The 22,214-nt window shown below is 38.0% G+C and overlaps 1 protein-coding gene across 5 annotated transcripts in view; it reads right to left on the reverse strand.

The window, feature by feature from the left end:
- SCN3A (sodium voltage-gated channel alpha subunit 3) overlaps positions 1–22,214 on the reverse strand; it is a 113,104-nt gene that overhangs the window by 44,617 nt on the left and 46,273 nt on the right. Inside the window, exons 11-15 of one of the 5 annotated variants that reach the window (XM_084797562.1) lie at positions 16,261–16,551; positions 10,257–10,457; positions 8,937–9,069; positions 7,871–8,109; positions 230–403 (exon numbers count right to left, since the gene is read on the reverse strand). In XM_084797562.1, coding sequence (XP_084653688.1) covers positions 230–403; positions 7,871–8,109; positions 8,937–9,069; positions 10,257–10,457; positions 16,261–16,551 — 1,038 coding nt within the window. Of the gene's footprint in view, positions 1–229; positions 404–7,870; positions 8,110–8,936; positions 9,070–10,109; positions 10,458–16,260; positions 16,552–22,214 lie in introns of those variants that run through there. The other 4 variants (XM_084797561.1, XM_084797560.1, XM_084797559.1 and 1 more) reach the window with 4 other exon arrangements.

Raw genomic sequence — 22,214 nt, forward strand, 5'->3', positions numbered from 1 at the left:
ATATATTTTAAGGTCTCCTACATAGTGATTTGTGAACTATCTCAAACGTTTTTTATTATTCTTAGAAAATAGATCATATTTGTCTTGAAAAAATCATGGTTATAAATTTTCTGGGGTATATCTACTTGGTGCAATTAAAATGCTATTTTTACAAACTGATATTTATATAAACATACATTTAAAAATAAATCTTATGCTAATGAGAGAGAACATAAACGGAGTGAGATACCAGTCTGAAGGACCGAAGCACGGACAGCCCCTCCACATTTGCCAGGCCAAGCTCCATTAAACTCAGGCTAACAATAATTCCATCAAAAATATTCCAGCCCTCTTGGAAATAATAGTAGGGGTCCATGGCAATGATCTTCAGGACCATCTCGGCTGTGAAGATCCCGGTGAAGACCTGGAGGAAAACAAAGAGTGGCTCTTCAGCTGTGCTGAGCACGGGCACAGCAAAAATTCAGAATGTAATTAAACAGAGCAAGTGCAGACTTCTGACTTTTAAATGAAACAAATCAATATTGGCTGAGCTCTTTCCCCACAAGCTAGCACTGTGCGAAATAGGTTTTTCTTATTTAACAGATCAGCTGGATTTCCAGGGAAACACACTGTTAAACCTGTCATTGTGCACACTTGCAACCTCGCATTGCATAATAGCTATGGTATCACTGACATTGTGGCGCGTGATGCTTCTACAAAGCAGCACTCTTACCTTTTGTAACTTCATAAAAATTTTATTATTGAAAATAAACCCACATGTTATTGGAAGTTACTAAAAACTATTTAAATTTGGCTAAGATATATACATTTTACGTCTGCATTTTCCTTCTGCATTTTATAAACACTCTTGTAACCAAAGAGTGTCTGCAGCAAATGTTTTGTAATAATTGTCTCTGGCTGCCGGCTGAAGAATTAAGGTTAATGGATTAATAGAACAAGGGACTGCAGATTTAATTGAAACTAGCAGGAGAATATTCTCAGTATTACACATCCATAATTAAAAATAATGTGGTGAGAATAGAAGAAATGTGTATTTGACAATAGATATAAAACAGAACACACTACACATTGAATTCAAACTTGAAACCACAGGCAATAGAAGCATAAGTGCATGCCAGGCTATGCAACTACTCTTACCAAAGTCTTTAAAAATAGTTATTATAATTCTTTATAAGTAAAAGGTCTATGTTATGATGCTAATGTCAGTACTAAACTAAATCAACCTTTATCTTGAAGAAGATCTCTCAATATAAATGTACTAGAATCATTTAGTGTGTTAAAACATCATATTTCTTTTAAAAATTCAGACCCACTCTTATAAAAGCACAAAAATAGTTAATATCTGATTTTAAAATTATACAGGTACAAAAGGAAATATTAATTTCAAAAATACACCTGAATTGTTGTTGGTCATGTGTTTATTCATATAAAAGTAAAATGTTTTGTAATCAAGGTGGCATACATTTTGAAAACATGATGTTTTCATTTTATACAATAGCTCACCATGGGATTTTTTTTTTTTTTTACAAATACTTTCCCTGGTGAACTTAAAATCAGTTCTAACTCAAACAGATTTGATTTGTGTAAAAGTTTCATGAGAAGATATTATTTAAAACAGGCACCCTGATGATAAAAATGCAATAAAACAAGCTAGGAACTCCAGGCTAAATGATCCTCAAATATCTCTTCTCACAGAAAGTCAAAATTAATCTTTTCGGGTCGGCTGAGATGACTAGCTCTCCTGCGGTTAAAGAGAGTCAAGCTTTCATCCAAAATGTAATGCCACCATGAAACTTCTCCTTACGAATATTTAAATGAACACTTTCATTTCAAACATTTCTCCTAGCTGTTTCTAATGTAGGTTGGACTTTCTAATGTAATGCTGTTGTACTTTCCCGTAGTTTTAGCGCTGTCAGTTAAGTTGTTAAGGAAGTAGTTCTCTGACATAATATGATGCGTAGACTCTCTTTGGTTTATAGGATCCCTATACTAGAAGCTTGAATTTTATTATGTCAAGAGGAAAAAACTAAAAAAAAAAAAAAAACAAAATAACATCAGAAAAAGGCCCCACAAACAAACAAAGAAACCAACAGAGTTCTGTGAAAACAGGGAGTATCAGAGAGAACTCAATAGAGATTTTGAGGTCTCCCGATACTCAGATTGAATCAAGCCAATCATCAGGGAAGTGATATAATGTTTACGTAATGTAGAAAGAAACTACAAGAGAGTGAAGTCCTTGATCAAAGTCAAGACAGAAGCTCCTATAATCCTTTTCTATACTTGTGTTCTTAATACAACCTACACTTTGATGGTTTCATTTATGAATCACTACATGAGCAGCAATAGGAGAGCCTGTTGAAATTGTCATTTGTTTGAACGAGCGAGTTTCAATACACCCCCAGCAAAATATAACCGTGTATCATCTGTGATGTATAATTTAGGACAAACTAACTCTTGCACTGAGACTCAGACTTGAAGCTTTCGGCTTGTGCTTTTCCACTCACTCGATTATCCTGTACTCAAGCTGTGTCATCCTATCCTTACCCTGCAGCAGCTTCAGCACTGGGAGACCATACAACACCATTTCCTTCTATATTTTGGAAAGTTTTCCAACCATTCCTCACTTATTCAATTTCCCCAATATCCTGGGGAAAACATAAAGTCTAAGGGCAGAAATATTTTCCATCGATACTTCAATGAAAGGTTCAAGAGGTTAGTGGCATGCATGTGGGAGGGGAAGGAAACTGTCCAGTGAGAATGTGCTAGATGCTAGGCACACTGCTAGATTCTTCCACGTTACCCCACTTGACCTGCACAACATCCTCAGAGATGGGCATCATGGCACTATGTCAATAATAAAAGCAAAACAAAACAAGGCTCAGAGTACTGTATTTTTCCAGAGACTATATTATTCATCTACAATGACAGTTATAATTGGGTCATACCGTCTGTTGACTCCAAAGTGTGTGTTATTTTTACAAAAGCCTGACTCCCGAAGTAGCCTCTTGGGGATAGAAACAACTAGTCATTTGTTTATTGAGGAACTACAATGTAGACACACTGGGAGACCCAAAACAAAATGGGACGCAGAGTCTGCCACTGAGAAATTCACAACAGATGGAGAAACCACAGCTTACAGGGTAAGAACGTTCATTGGGGATTAAGGCAAAATGGCCTAATGTGGGCTGAACGCCATGTTAGAGGAGAAAGAGGAGGGAGTGGAACTTGGAATAATATGAATTGAGAAGCGAGAACACTCTAAATGTGGAAACAGTGGACAGAGAAATACTCAAATACAATAAACCTCTGTGTGGTATTGTGACAAGGTTTTTCTGATGTGGCTGAGCGGGGATTTATACAGGAAACAACAGACATTAACACTAGAAATATTTTTAAAGTTTTTAAGAGTGAAACATAAATACCCTATTGGGACTCTAGATGAGAGAAGCATGGGAGAATAGCAAAGAAGAAAGATCCAGAGGGTCCTAGAAACCTACAAGTAGAACATTATGATAGGCAGATTTGGGCCCAGGGGTCCCACTCAAACTAAGGCACCAGCCAAGGACAATACAGGCGGTAAACTTTAAACCCCTACCCAGATCTAGCCAATGGACAGAACATTCTCCACAGTTGAGTGGAAAGTAGGGTATGACTTTCTCATGTACTCTGGTGCCTCACCTTTGACCATGTCCCCTGGAGGGGGAGACCTGGTGGCACTCAGAGGAAGGATAGCAGGTTACCAAGAAGAGACTTGATACCCTATGAGCATATACAGGGGGAGGTAATCCCCCTCAGTCACAGACATAGGGGAGGGGAATAAGGGGAAAATGGGAGGGAGGGAAGAATGGGAGGATACAAGGGATGGGATAACCATTGAGATGTAACAAGAATAAACTAAAAAAAAAAAAAAATTAAAAAAGAGAAACATAAATACCCTGAAAGAAGAAATAATGGATTTTTTCATATCAAGTAAATATGAGAAATAAAGCAAAAATTAAGTCCTACTGGTTCTAGCAGTTCTGCCCTTGGGGCTAGAAGGGTCTGTTAAAGGTGGCACAAAATTGAAGTGTGGCTGATAGCACTTCTAATAAATGGTGGGAAAGATGGCCATTCAACTGTGACCAATATAGTACTTAAAGCAATCCTTGGCCACTGATCTATGACAGCTGTAACACAGAAAGGAATGAAGCTCATGCTGCTTAGTGTATCATCCCTAAAGTTGCTGAGGTGCACAGATGATTGAGTGAAAAACATCATAAATGATGTGAGGAGTCCAAAACCTAGTGACAGAAGTCATAGAGACTGCCAGGGATGCACTGATTGGCATGATCAAGAAAATAATCAGGAAAAAAAAATCAGCATTACAACATTATAGGTATAATCAAAGTTAAAGAAAAAGGTGGGTGTTCTGAGTCAAACACTACAGAGAAGATGAGGTGACTCGTAAGTATGCATACTTATGACATTGCCTCCCAGCATTCTTTGCCATCCTTCTGGTGGGGCTAATTTCTCTACCTGTATGACTACTCAGGACCGCCATGTTTCCACATGGTCATACCCACTTCCCTTCCCCAGGCTGGTTAAACCAGAGGTGACTGCCTATCAAATATGCCCAAAATATTTCTATCATGAAAACTTTGAACTGGAGTTCAAAAAGAAATTTATCTCTTTCTTGATTAAAATGATGTGAGGGGGTAACGCTTGTGAGCTACCCTAGATGATGCAGCAAATATTTCCACTGTTTCCCAAGATTAGATCCTGCATCTGAGCTGCACCATCATCCTTCACAGGGCTTGGTCCTTCATCCAACTCCATCCCCATCCTTCACGCATGCTTGAGATGGTAAAAGGAAGGTGTTGTTCAATAATGTATGCAAACTCAACTGTCAAGTTGAAACTCTAGGGAAGAGATAATGGGAGTGAAGTGGAATCAGACAGAAGGAAAAAAAACCCCACATATTTGGGGGAGTTGAGTATTTCACTTACAAACATGAGTTAGCCATTTCATAGATGAGATTCATGTGGCTGAAGGTTTAACATCCAAAATGCTTTCCAATTATCAACAACCTTAGGGCTCCTCCTTTTCACTCCCTTCTCTCCCTCGTCTTTCTCTCCATATCTCTTTCTTTTGAATTATGGTCTTAGTCTGTGGCTCATGCTGGCCTAGGATTTATGGTCCCTCCCACCTCAGCCTCCTGAACACTAGGATTTTCAGTGTGTGCTACCATGCCTACTTCTGATCATCCTATTTTGAAAGCACAGTCCTCATTAGGGACTTTACGTCCCTAATGATTGAGGATTTCTATTGTAAAACTGATAGGAATAATAAGCTGTCTGCCATAAGGCAAGAAACTTTGTTTCAGAATACATTTGATGGTCACAATTGGAGGGCCCTGCAATGTAAAGCCCTGATTTGAGCCTTTCCATCAGCAAGAATAATGTGATCAGCCTTAACAAGCCAAGCTGCATCCACTTCAACTTACAACTCTTTGAAAGACAGCTATATGCTCCAGTTATTAAAGTACTTTGCAGAAACTACAGTAAAGAGTCAGTTGTCCCACGTGGTTTGTGGGAAACATTTCTGGACATTATGCATTGTGGATTCATTGGAAGAAAAAGAGGATACTCGTCATTCTCTTACTATCTTTTATACAATATAGTTACTAATTAGTACTAAATTTGATTCATTCAATTTTTAATAACAAGTTTATGTCTATATGCAAAAGGTTAAAATATTAAAAACTCATGTAGCACAGAAGTTATAGAAGACGCAAATGTACATCTGGATGCTGAAGCAAAGGCCAGTTCAACTCATCTGGATGAAAAGGATGGCTAAACGTAAATGCATTTTCTACTCAGTTCTGTGTTAGAATAGACATTTGCTTCTGATATTGCAAAGTTCACTGCAGGTGTGCCATGATGCTACCTAGCTATTGTCAGGACCAGGGCGGAGTTAGTGACCCAGAGGGAAGCAAAACACATGGACTCAGATACTCTGAGGGAATGTAAAACTGGTTCTTAAAGTGTTCCTTTTTGAAATGTACTTGGGGTATCCTGAGCTGCACAAGGTTTGCTCTAGTATGTGAATTGATGCTCAGAATGCCTTTAAGGTGTGTTCAAGATCATAATTTGAGGGTTCTCCAAAAGGCTTTGATATGAGCATGGAAAGAGTACTAAGTAATATCATCTAGACACAGATGCTAATTACTGTATCTTAATGAACCAGAGAGCAAGCCATTTCCCTGTAGATCAATGACAAAGATATCAAAATTTAAAAATACCATCTTTAAATAGTGTAAGTTTTTCATTTTTGACCACTACTGAATGTTGTAAAGAGAAAGTTAACCAAAATCAAATAGATATAATTATTTACGTTTTTGGATAGCTTTTTTTCCATGAACTTCTGCGAGGAGCCAACGAAGCCCCGGGTGTACGAAGTCTTGGGTGAATGTGTATTGTTGACATGACCCACTAGGTCAAAAACCTAGCCTCAGGAAAAAATGACAAAGCCCTCTCTTTGGGAGCCAGGCTCAAAAAAAAAAAAATGGCAAAGCCTTCTGGTCCATGCATGCATGTTGATAGTGTGTTTAGAAACACCCATCAGAGCTTCTGTCTGACCCACATTTACAGGCTGAATGCTGCTCCTCAACAAAGACTGCTTCTACTAAGGTAAGCCAAACTACTCCTTGATTTGTCTATATACTAACCCTGCCCCCTTGTTCAACTCTATGCAATTACCCCATCTCTCTGTTCAAATCTATATAAGAAACACACTGAGTCCATCCTACCAAATCCGGACTAATCTGTGTCCATGTATCTGTTTGCTTTTCTTTAGTCCCTCACTGACCCAGTCAGGCCCATCCCTTGAACCCTGCAAGGATGCAACAGACTTAACAGAAACACAAAGAAGCCATGAATTTACCTACTGAAGATTAAATATCAAAATATTTATCAGTGCTTTATAATTGGCAATGAACTCTAAACCGAATTATTTGTGGGCCACAGGCCTAAGGATGATGTTAAAGATATGTTAAAGGTTGCTAAATTGATTTTTGAATGTTATGAATCATCTTGAACTATAAGAGTGAGTCAATGTTGTCAGAACCAATTTCTAGGCAAAACAGATGAACTGATGTCAGTTTTAAAATCTGCAAAAATGGGGAAGGTTACTTGTTTGGAACTATATCTAAGTGCAGTCTTCCCTTTGATTACAACCGTGACACACTGAAAATCCTACAAATGCATTTCACCAAGCATTTTTTTCTATTGAATGATTCCTACTGAAGCTATTATTAAGTGATTCACTTCTAAACAACTGTACCTTTTAAAGGTAGAAATTGGGCTGGCACAGCGCTTAAGAGCATGGGCTGGTCTTTCAAAGGACTGGGGTTCAATTCCAAGCACCCACATAGTGGCTCACAACTGTCTGTAACTCCAGTTCCAGGAATCCTGACATCTTTATACACACATACCAGCAGGCTGAACACCAATGTACAAAAAATAAAAAATAAATAAATAATTTAAAAGTAGAAATGGATTCTTTGGCCATTGTTTCAAAGGGTCTGGTTTCTATAAAGACCCTGTAAAGTTAAATCTTGTGGAGCTCTTGTTTCCTCTGTACTCTCATTTTCGGTATACAATCCTCTAACCTGTGAGGAGTTTATCACGATATGACACCGTGGCTAATCTGCAAAGACATTGTCCTACATAATCAGCCTCAACATAAAATGAAATCCAGATCCTATCTGAGATACACTGTAATCCTCTTTTAGATGTCTCTGCTTGTGAAGAAAGAAGATAAAATTTTCAGTTTGGTACAGCACAGATTGTATTTTTTCCCCTTACATTGCTCTCTCCCCTACAACACTTACCAGGTTTCCCACAGTCAGCACACTGCTGAACTGGTCAGTCATGGGATAATGCTCCATGGCCATAAACAGGGTGTTTAATACAATGCAGATGGTGATGGCCAGGTCAACAAATGGATCCATGACAATTAGGTTCACGAGGTGCTTTACTTTTAACCATGCCCCACAGCAGTCCCAGATCAAAAACACATTAGCAAATCTATACCAGCATGGTGGGCACTTCTGCCTAGATTCTTCAAGCTCTGGGTAATAAAGAAGAAGAGTATTAAATAACAGTAAGGATTAATTACTGTTTCTAGTAAGTGACATACTGTTTGATAATAAAAAGGATGCTTACTCATGGACATACAAGTTCATGCTACTGGGATTAACGGACTGTACAGAAAACAATCTTATTACATATTATCTTATTACATACGGCCATTCCCAAAATATACATTTAAATGGCATGTTGATATTGATCTGCTTCCTCTTTCTAAATATAAGTAAGTACTTTGAATTTAATAATTCAATTTCAAATTAGTAACAATCAAACAAAAATGCAATAATATAACTATCAAGCAGACCTTTTAAAAAGAACTTTATGGGGATGTTAAACAGTGAATGTTTGTGCCAAGTGTCCTTTAGAGGATTTTTATTACTGTGAATATAGATGGTGGAAAGAAGCACATCTTTAGGAACCTCATTTGAATGGAACACAAGCTTGGGTTTGCCCAACTCATTGTTATCCCTCTCTAACCCTAACATACTTGTCTCAAATCTCTACACACTCAGGCTGAAATGAGAAAGGCTTTACTCTATCGGATAATGTAACATTAGAATAAGTCTTTAGTGATATGATATGAAGTTGGAAAAATGCCATTCTATTAGCAAGTGAGGGGTCCCAGTAAAGGAAACTAGGTTAGCACTCATTTTTATAACCAATGTGAGTTACGTGAAAGAGTGCTTTCACATAAGTATATCTGTCACAGGATTCTAGACTTGGCAAGTCATTAGACTGCCTGCAAAGATAGCACGGGTTCAGAGCAGACAGCTAATGTAATACAGACTCTCTTGGCCTGCATCTCACCCTCCATGGTGTTGGTCAGGATGCTGGCTATGCTCATGGCCCTTTGTCTTCCAGAGGAGTCCTCCAGCATTTCCATCGAAATCTGGTACGAACTTAGCCTTCTCTTCCTGACTTCCGTTTCAGTGGTGGTACCCTGCAAACCAAATACTGATGGCTCAAACCACCCTTCTCCATGGATAACACAAGAATATATAGCAACTCTCTAGAAAATCATGCTTCGTGCAGGTTTTCTCAGATAATAATCCCAGATATTAATAAGACATTAAGACATTAGATAGATTATTGTACTATATAAATGCATTTTTTAAAGACCACATATCCTTTGACAAGGGTTCAATAGCTGGATGCTATTTTATATAGCAACTGTTTTGCGCAAGCATTTTAATCAGCATAGCAAAGTTTGGGGGGGGGGAAGTTTTTCATAAGCATGCTGTAATTAGTTTTTCACTCAAATACAAATTATTTTTCAACTTATAGCATTAAGGAGTATGTCAATCTTTCCACAAAACTAAATATTATTATATAGTCTCAAGGCTGGGTTATTTTCTTTGAGGCTATATTGACAAACTGACATATATGGGCCATTTTTTCCATGCACAAACACAGATGTACAATGAAATGTGTGTGCTTTCCTGAGATTTATTTCCATATGACATACTGTAATCAACACATTTTATTTTGGAATACTTTTTCATATAGGACTATAATATTGACAGTTGTATAAAGCTGTCTATTATCAATATATTAACAGTTACAATATTTAATTTTGAGAATACAGATGATTCATAATCTGAGCTGATTGATGATTATATAATTTAAGGGAATCATTGATAATGATGCTTTGATTGTGAAAGTGCTCATCATTTTGTATTTGTGGTAAGTCTATTGTAGTTGTAGATTTGTGTTTTATCTCAAGACTTTAAACTTTGAGTACTTTTGACCTAAGAAGATAATAGTTCCACAGAAGTCAAGTGTTTTTTCTTTTTATTTTCAGTTGCTTTTTGTTTTGTTTTGTTTTGTTTTGTTTTCATTCAGTTAATCATGTCTTACTTTTAAGCACTTTCACTTGTTAGAAGTAGGATCACAGAACAGGCTCAATTGCCCAGGCCCGGATATTTTTTCTTTTTCAAATTTAAGTAAAGTATCAGTGTAGCTGTTTTTATGTATTATCACCTCTGGCAGAAGTTGTCCAGTAGGTGACGTAAGAGCTGATGGTCCACCCACCAAGGAAACCACACCATTGCAATCCACAGTGCTGTGCATCTTCCCATTTGCTGGAAGCCCTGGCACCATCCTGGATGACATACTGGCCTGACTAACGTTACTGTTGCGTCGCTCTCCAGGTCTGTGCGGCACAAACAGTGAATCTCTCCTGCTCTCGCTATCTTCAAACGTGCTGTGCTCATCATCGGCAAAGTCATTCTCAGACCCCACATCCTTCGCCCGACCTCTGAAGCTGAAGATGCTCGTTTTGCTATTGCGTCTTGGGGAAAACAGGGAGCCACGGATACTCAAGAGAGACTGAGGAGAAAGCAAGGAAGGAAGAGATCGGGGACAGGAGCAGGGTGGGACATCATTGTTTAATAAAAATCTTAAGATTGCAGAAACTGCTTGCTTTTGGGTTGGCGTAAGTTTGCTTTTAAATACAGGTAGTAGAATTCATAGGAACATGTAGGCTTCCATTTTGTACTGAAGACCATAGTGCGAATATCAATATACATTTGTTTGTAAAGCATGTCACGCTAAGACTCGTGATTCACAATTAACTGAATTCATAAGCACTTCATCTAAGCCTCTCTCTTCCACTGTGAGATGGAGTTTGCTATCTCAATACAACAAGACAAGGGGAAGATACAAGTAGGAGATAGCTTCCACCTCTCCGTGCTGTGATCTGGAGGGCAAGAAACTTGGAGGGGGGAGGAAATTGGCTCAGGTGACTCTTAGTTCGAATTCTAAATATTTATATCCAATTCTAAAACTCCTTGTATCAAGGCATCACCTTGATAACTACAGTATTCAAAAAGATGTCATTGGTATCTTTATTCTCTTCTGGGTTCTACCAGGAAGATCTCTAGAACCTTTTATCTTGAATCAGGTCACAGAACTTATTGTCCGAATTTTCTAACCCTGTCCACTAGGGCGACCAGGGATTCACTTGATCTGAGGGTCTATATATCACAGCAAATGTAAGAGGATTTTAATGCTCTCTTTGGTACTCTGCCTACTGCGAATTTAACAGTAGCTTAATGAATGAAGGTGTGTAATGTGACCAGAGCAAAGAAAGTGATTCCTGTGATTTCATGCTAATTCTATTAATGAGAGACAGATATTTGAAAGGAAAGATAATCCTAGGCTTTCCTGTTTGTTTTCCTTCCGTGCTAGGCAGTATACTGTCAGCCTCCCTCAGTATTGTCTGGGCAAGTGTATACCACTGGGCTACATCCCCAGCCCACAAAAATGTGTATCCTACACATTTACAAATAAACTGATAAACTGATCTCTAAGGCCAGGAAATAGAATGTAGCTTGGATCCTTCTTTGACTCTGAATATATTTTAAACTGCATTGAATAGCTCAGGAGTAATTTTACTTTGGTGATAGTTTCTAAAACACCAATTCTGGCAATGGAATATTTGTTTGCTCTCCCCATCATTAATAATGGCATTTCTTTTTGTTTCCTTTCAAACTCTCTTATTCCCTGCCTCACCTTTCTTCATGGCCACTGTGATTAACACACACACACACACACACACACACACACACACACACACACACACGTGTACATGCACATGCACACACACACATGCACACGCACAAGTACACATGCATGTGCCTGCACATGAATGCACCATGTAGCCGTGTGTGAAGCATGGAGGCACATCTTATTGTACTAGCCCTTAGGAAGGAGAAGCAGGAGGATGGAGAATTTTAGGTCAGTCCGTGTTATGTTGAAAGATTCTGTCTCATAAACATATCAAAACAAAACAAAAGAGGCTAATATATGCATCTGTTCATATGTTAAACATGCTAGCAGCAACTAGTTTGCACTTCTCCTTTCACCTCCAGTATAAAACCAAATATAATCTTAGTGGAGAAAACACAGGAAAAACAGATCCACTTTGGGGGATTTGTTTATTTTTATTATTTTTTTTTATTTTTTTGTTTAATTAGCTAGGGCTGATTGTCCTGGGTCCCATTTTTAGCTTTGTGGTGTTCATGATTTTCCCCAGATGACTGACTGCTTTTGTTCTTGGGAACTTCTTAAAAGGAACTTTTCATTCTGAAATGTATTTTTTGTTGGATAAATTCCCTACAGGACCCAGTAGCTGCAGGGCATGCCTACCTGTACTGTGTCTCTACAGTACTCAGTTCAAACAAGAGGGTGGAACAAATGTCAGGCACAGGGTAGACTGATTCCTCATCCAAGGACTCAAAAACCATGTGCTTCACTTTAATAAAGAATGCTGACCTTTTTATCTTACACTCAACATATATAATAAATATTTGTCTATAGGGGAATGAGTGCTTTGAAACAGCACTTACAAACTACTTTGTCCATTGAAAATATGTCTTTTCAGGAAATTAAATTTGGAATTCTGAGTCATATATATATATCTCAAGAGTCCATTTGTTGGGGGCATAATTCCAGAATGAGGTAGTTTTTAGAGATAGAGCCCTCATGAATGGATGAATGCTTTTCTGAGTTATATATACATCACAGAGTTTGTTTCTCTCCTATCTCTTCTGTATGAGGCCATGTGCCCTTCCATTCATAAGCCAAGATGAAGCCGTCACCATCATCTAGCCTCCAGATTATGCATCAAAATAAAGATCTGTATAAACCACTCAGTCTTGACCATCCTGCTGTACACACACATACACACACACACACACACACACACACACACACACACACACAGTGAAGACATAGTAGATGTGATTCAGTAACTTGGATATTCAACCCACCATCCAGCTGATTCCAAACCCGGGTGGATCTCTATAGTCAGAGAAGCATAAACTTAACATTTCACTTAAATATGTCTTACATTAATTTCTAGGAAGGTTAAATGTAGTAATCTTAATCTACTTGTGTTCTAACACTGTCTCTGAAAAGTGAAAATCTTCTTATGTTATGCTTGGGTGTATGTGGCATGTTTTTACTTCTATAACATATCTGAACATGCCTTTAATTGGCATGCTTTTGTGTCTGGGTATTTTGTTCGGAGCCCTTTCAGATCTTTGAGTTTATTTGAAACTTCTTTTCACTCTTTGGAAAGTATAATAATGGGTGTGGGCACAGCTTTCAAGGCAACAAAACCCAAAAAAGAAGATAACAAAAATAGTATTCAGAGAAAATAAGCCAAAAATAACACCCTTGAAGATGCGGCAGAGTTAAGGGAATACCCGCAGCTGTGGCAAGCTTTTCTCCAGGGAAAGCTTTTGTGTGGAACTAAAGGACTATTTCTCCTCACCTCAGGCCTCTCAGAACATAAATTACAGGTGTTGGCTTCATTTTGTTTTCCTCTGCTCTAAGAAGATAAGCATGTAGAGTTTTTTTTCTCAATTTTTAATAATAAAAGGGAAAGCGCGAGCATTGATTCTCTGTGACATAACCATGGATACAGGGTCTAAGCCCAAAGAGGGGTGAAGACAATGAAGAAGGGGCAGGAAATTAACAAGTGTTTTAGTAGACATTGCAGAGTGAATATTTTTTGGAAATACTCATCTGCTCCACATCGCTACTTAAATATATCAGCAACTTCATTTGGTTGTAGCTGTAAGCCTCTGGTTTAAAACAAATGGCCCCAGTGTGTCCAAACAAGAGGGACAACATCCTGAGGGAGAGGAGCCTCCATTATGTGCCTTTAACTAATTTCATGTTTTACGATGACTAGGTATTATGCCTATAAAAGTAGATAATGTAACAAATGTAAAATAACATTTAATTTCACGTCAGAAGAGGAGGACAGGGTGCCCATAACTTATGGTTTCTCTGCCTTGAAATTTTCAGGAGATAAATTGTTTTGGAGAGTACGCCCAGTCCATTTACGCTGGCTGTCCCTGTTGCCTTCACTGATGCTCTTTTCTGTAAGAGAAAGCCTTCTCGTGCTTACAAAGCAAACACTCTAAATAGAGTTTCTGGCCCAGTTCTGCCTGAGAGTCCTGTACTAATGCTTTCTTTGTTAGTTAGATTTGTAGACTTAGCACTCATCAGTATTTCTTCTACTTTTGTAGGTCTGTCCATCTATTTCTCCACCCATCTAATCCATTGTCATCTATCATCTTTTGCCCATCTATCCACAAATACGAAATAAATTGTTCAAACACACACGCTGCTTTTGCTTTTAGTGTTCAAACATTAACTAGGAGCTACCTTCCTCCTGCCATTTCCTCTCTGTGGTTCCAGCACCAGCCACCCTTCAAGCCTCATTGCTCTATGCGTGTATTGTTACATAACCACTTTTGCAACGTCCCTTCCACTGAGCCTGCATGCAGGCCCAGGATGTAGCTTCTTCCCTTGACCCCTCCAAATCTTAGGATGTCCCCTTCAAACCACTCAATTCCCACAGTGTTTATCACCATCCAACGTAGGATGTAACATGCTTGACATGCTTACTCTCCATCAATGTTTACAGTACAGGTCCATTATATCAGTGAATGGAATCTAATTTTTCAGTAATGGATCTTCAACACCTAGAACTCTTTCTGTTACCTAAATGGCAATCATGATGATTAGTGCTACCTCTCAAATTAGTAGAATCTCAAATCACCTTCAGAACTGGGCCTCTCAATGTTTGTGTAGATTCTCTTAGTTGGGTTAATTGGAGTAAGAAAACCAACCCTAAGTGTGAGTGGCACGGTTCATGGGCTGGGTCCTAGACTGAAGGGAAAGAGAATGGGTGGAAATTGTTAGAAACACTGCTGTGTTTCCTGACTCTGGCTGCCATGGAACCAGCTGTCTCAATCACATGCAATGTTGGACTATAACCTGGATCCGTAAGCCAGAATAAACTCATCCTCACTTACATTACTTTCATGATCACAGCTACTAGGAAGGAAACCAACACAGTGCTTAATTAATACTTGCTTCTTGAAGAAGCTAATGTATATAAATTTTTAGACAAGAAGGTAAATAATCCCATTTTCCAAAGACATACAATTGTCATGCAAATATCAATAATATGCATGTGATTTATAAATAATTGGAAGCTTTTCAATTTTTTTTTATTTTTATTTTTTAGTTTCTTTCATTAGAGCTCATCGATTTCAACTTTTCCTTAATGGCATATGATTCCTATACAATGCTTACATAGATAGCTCTTTTAAACAGTGAATGCAAGGTTAAAGCTGTGAGTTCAAGGATAGTTTGTGCTATATAGTGAGATCCTGTCTAATAGTAAATGGAGTCAAAACAAGAAAGTAATCAAGTATTCTACTGGGCTAAAATTTGTGACTGACCTCTTTTTGTCAAACCTTTATGATTGTCACTCTTAATTTCATCTAAGTATTATTCCTTATTAAACAGATGTTATATTCTATGGTTGGTTTACAGGTTTTGTTTGTTTTTGCTTTAAATTGATTGCTTAGTATGCTCCTCAAGGCACTGACAATGGGGTACAATTTTTGAGTAAAATTAACAGGATTTGAAGAGTTTGTAACTTATGGCACACAATGTTCTAATAGATAAAATGGGCCTAAAAGCACAACTGTTTGTATTTTGTAAGCTTTGTTTAAGTTACAAAAGTAAAAACTATTTTGTTGTCTTTGACCTAAAAAATATGCTCATGCTGGTACTGTGAATGGGAGAGTTGGCCTTAATTCAGAGCACTAATTCACCAATTTCAATGTTCCTGTTGCATGAACAGGTAGATTGTAACCCTCTTTTTGTGTGTAACATGCCATGCTAATGGAGACTTTTCTAAGTGACTTTTCATGCTAAAAAAAAAACCAGGCAAATGAATATGTTATAATATAACTTCAGATAGTTAAAACAGTGGCTTCATACAGAAGTCAGGATGGCCACCGTGCTTAAGAAGGGAAAATTGAACAGCAGCTCTCAAGATAATATCAGTAAAACATCTGAGAAACAGATTATAGTAAAAAAAAAAAAAGTCAATAACACGCTCTCAATTTTGTAAAAATGCTTAAAGACGATTATCTTAAAGAGTTACCTGACTTTATTTTTCCAAATCCCTTTGTAAGACAACTGATGATAGATTTTAAATAACTCGACGGTGCCAGTACCTTGCCGTTCAAAGGAAACAATACAGAGATCTACCAAAACCGGAGGCAGCGATTACAGATTGCTTATCAGACCTCGGTACCTGGTGGGGAGAGCACAGCTTCTTGTCGCCAGTCAGCCGGTTCCCATCCAGCGAGAAGAGGAAGCTTCTTCGCTTGACACTGTCTTCAGATTCCGACTTGGGAAACCTGTCTCCTTCCCCTCTGTGGTTTCCCTCCAAGTGTTCCCTCTGTCTCCTCTTCTTCCTCCGGTTCCTCCACTCCTTGGCACTCTTGGAGCTTAACTTGGAAGCCTCTGAAGAACTCTCCAGAAGTTCTCCTAACCCTCCTATCCCGCTGAAGTCTCTGGATGCAGCGGAGGCCGCAGCCACTGCCTGTTAAGAGTCAAGGCAAAGATATAGATGCTCAGAGTAAGCGCCTGGAAGCAGAAATGAGGGCGGGCGACCGCCACCTATAATCATCAATAAAACAGAGAATTCTCCATTCTCGTTTACTTAACAATAACCTTTACCCTTTAAACGGCATAATTACAACGTGCATTAATGCAAGAACAGCCCAGTGCGGCATCTGATTTGGGCTGGCTTTTAATCCTAAACTCTCTGGAGGTTAGTTCAGGAGACATTTGCAGACCTGAAAGGACTTTGTCTACATTAAAAGCATTTGTTTGCTCGGAGGTAGATCCTCTTTGATCACTGTCCCACTTCTCTCTGGGATTGCCCCTCTGTTGTGTGACTGTGAGTCAGTAAGTGTGTGTGGTCCTGCTTCACTGGTTTGCTTTTCTTTCAATTTGGTGACATTTTAAGCTCCGGGTGTGCTAGTGTACGTTTGTAGCCCCAGCACTGCGAAGGCAAAGGAAGTAGGAGGACTGGGAATTTGAAGCCAGCCTGGCCTATATTATAAGGTCCCATTCCAAGCCAACTCAAACCAAACCTTCAGTTTTACTTCACAACGAAGGGCTGGAAGTGGACTGACCAGCTCCTTCTCATCTTTGGCTTGGATTACACCGAGTCCTATGGTTCACAGCTCTGAGGTGTTGTAATGAAAGACAGTGGGGCTCAGCACTTTCAGTTGTAAAATTTTAAATGCTTAGTAATTTCATACTGTTGTATAAAATAATATTTACTGATTTTTTCTTAATATTATGAGAAAATCTCATATATTTTTTCCCGTATCTCAACATCATGCACTCTCGTAAATTTTGAATTTCTAGATTTATCAATGAAACAAAGCCAGTTCTGGGTAAAAGCATAGCAAATGCTTTGCATTTTCATCATAGGAATAATATTTTTAGGCTGGAAATGATTTAACCATGACTTAGCAAGGATATGAAACAACATAGCACATATTGAGCCAAGTGCTCATTAAGTATGTTCCTGTTTTTAAACAGAACTGCAGAGTAGGAAAGATTAAATTATGAAAATATTGGTCACATGTTTTTATATACGACATTATCAAATATAAATAACTGTAATGTATCTACCATTTTTTTCTATCTTTTACTTGGAGTACAAGTCACATGGGCGTTTTGCTTTGTCCTTTACAGTGGTCGGTACACTACCTGACTTAGAAAGTCCTCAGTAAATATTTGTCCAGCAAAGATTTAAGAGGCGTTTTACAGGCAATTGTCTGACAGTGGTGTAGATTCTGGACAACTTAGCCTTGATATTCAAGCTCTCATAGAAGGCTTGTGAGAACGATGTGGATAAAGACACTACGATTTAAAAGGGGGTAAAAGTAAAACCCGTGTAATGAATTTTGTCAGCACTGTGTGCTTCGTTCTTTCCTAAGAAGCAAGCTCTCTTCACTAATTTTGTTTTTCAACTTCATGCCAGCTAAAGCCTTAACATGAAACACACTGTGTTGCTGCTTTTCTCGGATCAGTAGCATCTCTGTTGGCAGTTGGATATTGAGTATGGTCTTAAATTTGTGTGTTGGACTTGACAACCCAGAACATGAAACACAGATATGCGTCTACATCAAGCACTGGACCCATGAAGGGTCTCTGGTTTAAACACTTCTATGAGACAATGCCTACATGTGGTAGCTGAAACCATAACTCCCCATTTTACCTGTTTAAAAATGATATGATAGTAAGACAGTCAACATTATTTTTTGATTCTTGATTGTCCATCATTTGTTAAATCACCCATGATGACAGATGAGGAATAGTGGAGATGCTGCGCATTATAACTTACATATGTGCAATGAAGTAAATGTGCAAATGAAGTAAAGCAGTTGTTGGTAGAAAGTTAAGTACAGTAATTAGTGCATTGTGCATAAGAGGTACATAATGTGTATTGCTGGATGAGTGAAAACACACGGACCTTTGTTCTATCCAAATAAAGTCCTGGGTTTCCTTTCCTTCTTGTACAGACACAATCACAGCACTGCCAGAGCCCGTCATTTATAGACTTGTTTGTCCCTAGAAATGTAGGAAGTAGTGCTAATACTCTCTGGCTACAGTCCTGAAACTATCGTTCCCTTAAATCACTTCTGGAGTTTGTTTTGCGTATGACACAATTTCCCTGCCTATTCTGAGTAACAGTTCAAAGCAGTCAAAACCAAAACAGATTTTTTTTTCAAGGCAGCTAAAGCAACCTCCGACACAACACATTTTCCATGTCAATCATCAACTCAAATCTGCCACTTGTTCTGCTCTCGGAGATTGGCTGACTCCCTCAAAGGCAGATGTTTCCTGTCGTCATTCATGTTCATGCACCTGTTTATGCTGATGTCCTGCTTGCTCAGGCTCATAGTCAGTCAGTCATAACTAACATCCTGAACCCCACTTATGACAAATAACAGGTTAGTGCTTAAAGTTTATGTAGGTAACATTTTTAGGACATTTCTCTATGTCTCAAAATTATAACTTACACTGTGTCTATGAGCCTTAAAAACACAACTATGTGACTGGCCTTTCATTTTAATCATGGAATCAAGTTAAAATCCCATTCAAAGGCACAAGGCATTAAGTATGCATGCTTCATTTCTACTATTTATATTAGATCTTTTAAATGTCATGATTTCAAATTGCATCCTATAGCTAACTCTACTTTCCCAGCCTTGGATAGGCTAATCTGCATAATATTGAACTGTAAAGGTCACAGATTAAATACAGAGTACAAGTACAGTAATTGAGGATAGCACATTTTTTGTCTACTGTTAGCTTTTCCATTTTTAAAACTTGCATTCGATTTTGTGAGTCCACTGAGTTTGTGTACGTTTCACATTTACAAAATGATTAAGCCTACCAGACCCTTAAGAAATATTAAGTAAAAATGAAATCAGTGTGGTGTTTCATGAGGCCATTGGCTAGATGGATGGCAAGCTCTGAAAGGGCTTTAGGTAGTGGACAAGACCTGGGCGTTACTGAAGTACACACAGCATCATGGCACATCAAGTCAGCTTTCCTTTCCTCTTTCTGTCACTCACAAGACATTATTAGCTATGTTACCAAACAACAACAACAGCAACAGCAACAACAACAACAACAAAACCAAACCAACCAACCAAACAAGCAAACAACTAAAATAAACTTGGTACTCTGATTTTTTCCCAAATTACTCCATTCTATGAGCTAAGGTTAAAGTGATGTAAAGCTAACACTATATCCAATCATGGTAAATTGGCCACTACAATCCAATAATTAATTAATCGGTGGAGAATGGTACATTCTAGCTGATTTAAACATGAGTTTTAAACAAGATACTTTAAACTTTTATTAGACATAGTCTAAACCTAGCTTAGGATTGCATTTCTAAAGTCTAAAAGACTTTAATTTATGTCATATTGTACCTCACAGTGGCTACAGGACAGAGAAAACTTGCCCTTATATTGTGATATTTGTGATATATGTGTAGCATTTGCAAGTGACTCAGAAGTGTTGAAAAATTAAAATTTGGTTCTATAAATTCCAATTATACACTATAATTCAAAGATATACATCTATTCATCTGAACAAACAAACAAAATTTAAAAAGCTGGTAGTTACAACATTTTGCTTAGGCTTTTGCTAGAATAGCAGGAGCCAGATTTCTTCTTTCCTGAAACAATCAATAAAATAGAAAAGTAGATACAAGTCATGGTTCTGAAGTCACTAACCTCTAGTCAAGATGTCCTAAATCCCCAGGAAATGGGAAAGCACAAAAGCTCCATTTGTGTCCTAAATTATAATCTTAGACTAATAGACTGAACCACAATGGAAACGTGTCTCTCTGTACTTCATGAGTCAGGTGGGTGAGCTTAGCTTCCAGGATAACCAAGGTGGCTATGGTTGACTGCACAGGCACATATGGAAAGGGCTGTGCCTCAAGATAGAACTGTAGAGCTCTTCTGAGATCCACCTTGAGTACTGTGACCGCTCAGCTCTGTGTGTGTGTGTGTGTGTGTGTGTGTGTGTGTGTGTGTGTGTGTGTGTGTGTGTGAGAGAGAGAGAGAGAGAGAGAGAGAGAGAGAGAGAGAGAGAGAGAGAGAGAGATATCTTCCTGAGGTGAGCATTAGAGAGAAGTCACCATTCACTCATATTAAGATATACACTAGTAAGCACTTCATTTTAAACACCACTGGGTAGAATATGTAGGAAGGTTGTCACGCAGTTGTAGGTGATAAATTACCTTTACACTAAATACTAGTGTGGTCCTATATGCCAAGTCTTCACATGTTTGAAGATCAAAAAAAGCATGAAACTACAAATTCATGTTGACACTTGGTTTTACTGCAAAGACCAAGAAATTTTACAAGAATGCAAAAACATCTAGTGATACACAAAATGAACTTTCTAGAATTAAACTGAGGATTTTCAGGACTTTAAGAAAGGAAAAATGTAACCATGATAAAGACAAGAAATTAGTCAAATCATACCAAAAGCTGAAACAGACAAGAGGCAAAGACATTAAAGTGATGCTTCAACTGCGTTATACATGTTCAAAATACTAATTATGGAAAGCCACAGTGTCTGATATAAAAAGCACACTAGATAATACTAATAGCAAATTAGGCAGTATAGAAAAGGATGATCAACTTGAAGCTATTAAGATAGAAACTCTCTAATCTTGTGAAGAGAAGCTTATTTTAAATCTCATTTGGAACTACAAAGACTCAAAATATATTTGAAAAGAAAACCAAAGACAGAACTATAACACAGTCATCTATAAAACCATAAGAGTTCAGAGACACAGTGTTGGTTGAAGAGACCCATCACTAATACATCACTAATAACCTGATGAGAGGCCACAACCAGACCACATATGGGCAACTGGTTTTTTAACAAAAGTACCAAGTCAATTTAGCAGAGAAATGATATTTTATTCCCCAAATGGGTTTAAAATAATTACCTTCCTATGTATACAAAACAGAATATACACAGCCAACAGTTTATTCACATATTCATGTAGAATGAGAATTGTGCACAAGGTAATGAAGAAAGCCATATAACGTTGAGAGACAATACAGGGGAAAATTTGAGGGCACTTATTTAAAAAATAGCTTAGATGCCATACCAAAAGTATTAGATCTAAAGAAAAGAAAAGAAATGCAATAGACTTTGCTCGATAAAAAAACAAAAACAAAAACAAAAAACAAACAAACACACACACCAAAAAACAACCAAACAAAAACCATTTACTTTAAACACATTATCTGACAAATGGTAAACCAGCTGCAGCACAGCATACATATGTCAAAGACTTGTACCTACTATGTACAAAGACCACATCAGACTCAGTAAGAAAACAACCAACTTTAAAAGTGAAAACAAAGTAAACAAAACACAATAAAATGAAAGAGGATGAAGTGTTGGGAGATTGCAGCATACATGTCAGAGAAGAAAGGCATAGAAGAAAAAGAAAACCACAAAAAGTGGTTCTGCTTCGTTACTTGTTAGAAAACTAAAAATTATAACTGCAAAGAAACACTTATCATCAAGGCCCATGAAAAGACCTAGCCTTGCCAAATGTTATCAGTGATGAGAGAAATGGAGGCAGGAAGGGCCACAGTACCAGACACAGGCCAGGCTCCCACTAGGCGTCTTTCACCTTGT

This window comes from Acomys minous (genome assembly GCF_964271855.1).
Source record: "Acomys minous genome assembly, chromosome: 10".
Lineage (NCBI taxonomy): Eukaryota > Metazoa > Chordata > Mammalia > Rodentia > Muridae > Acomys > Acomys minous.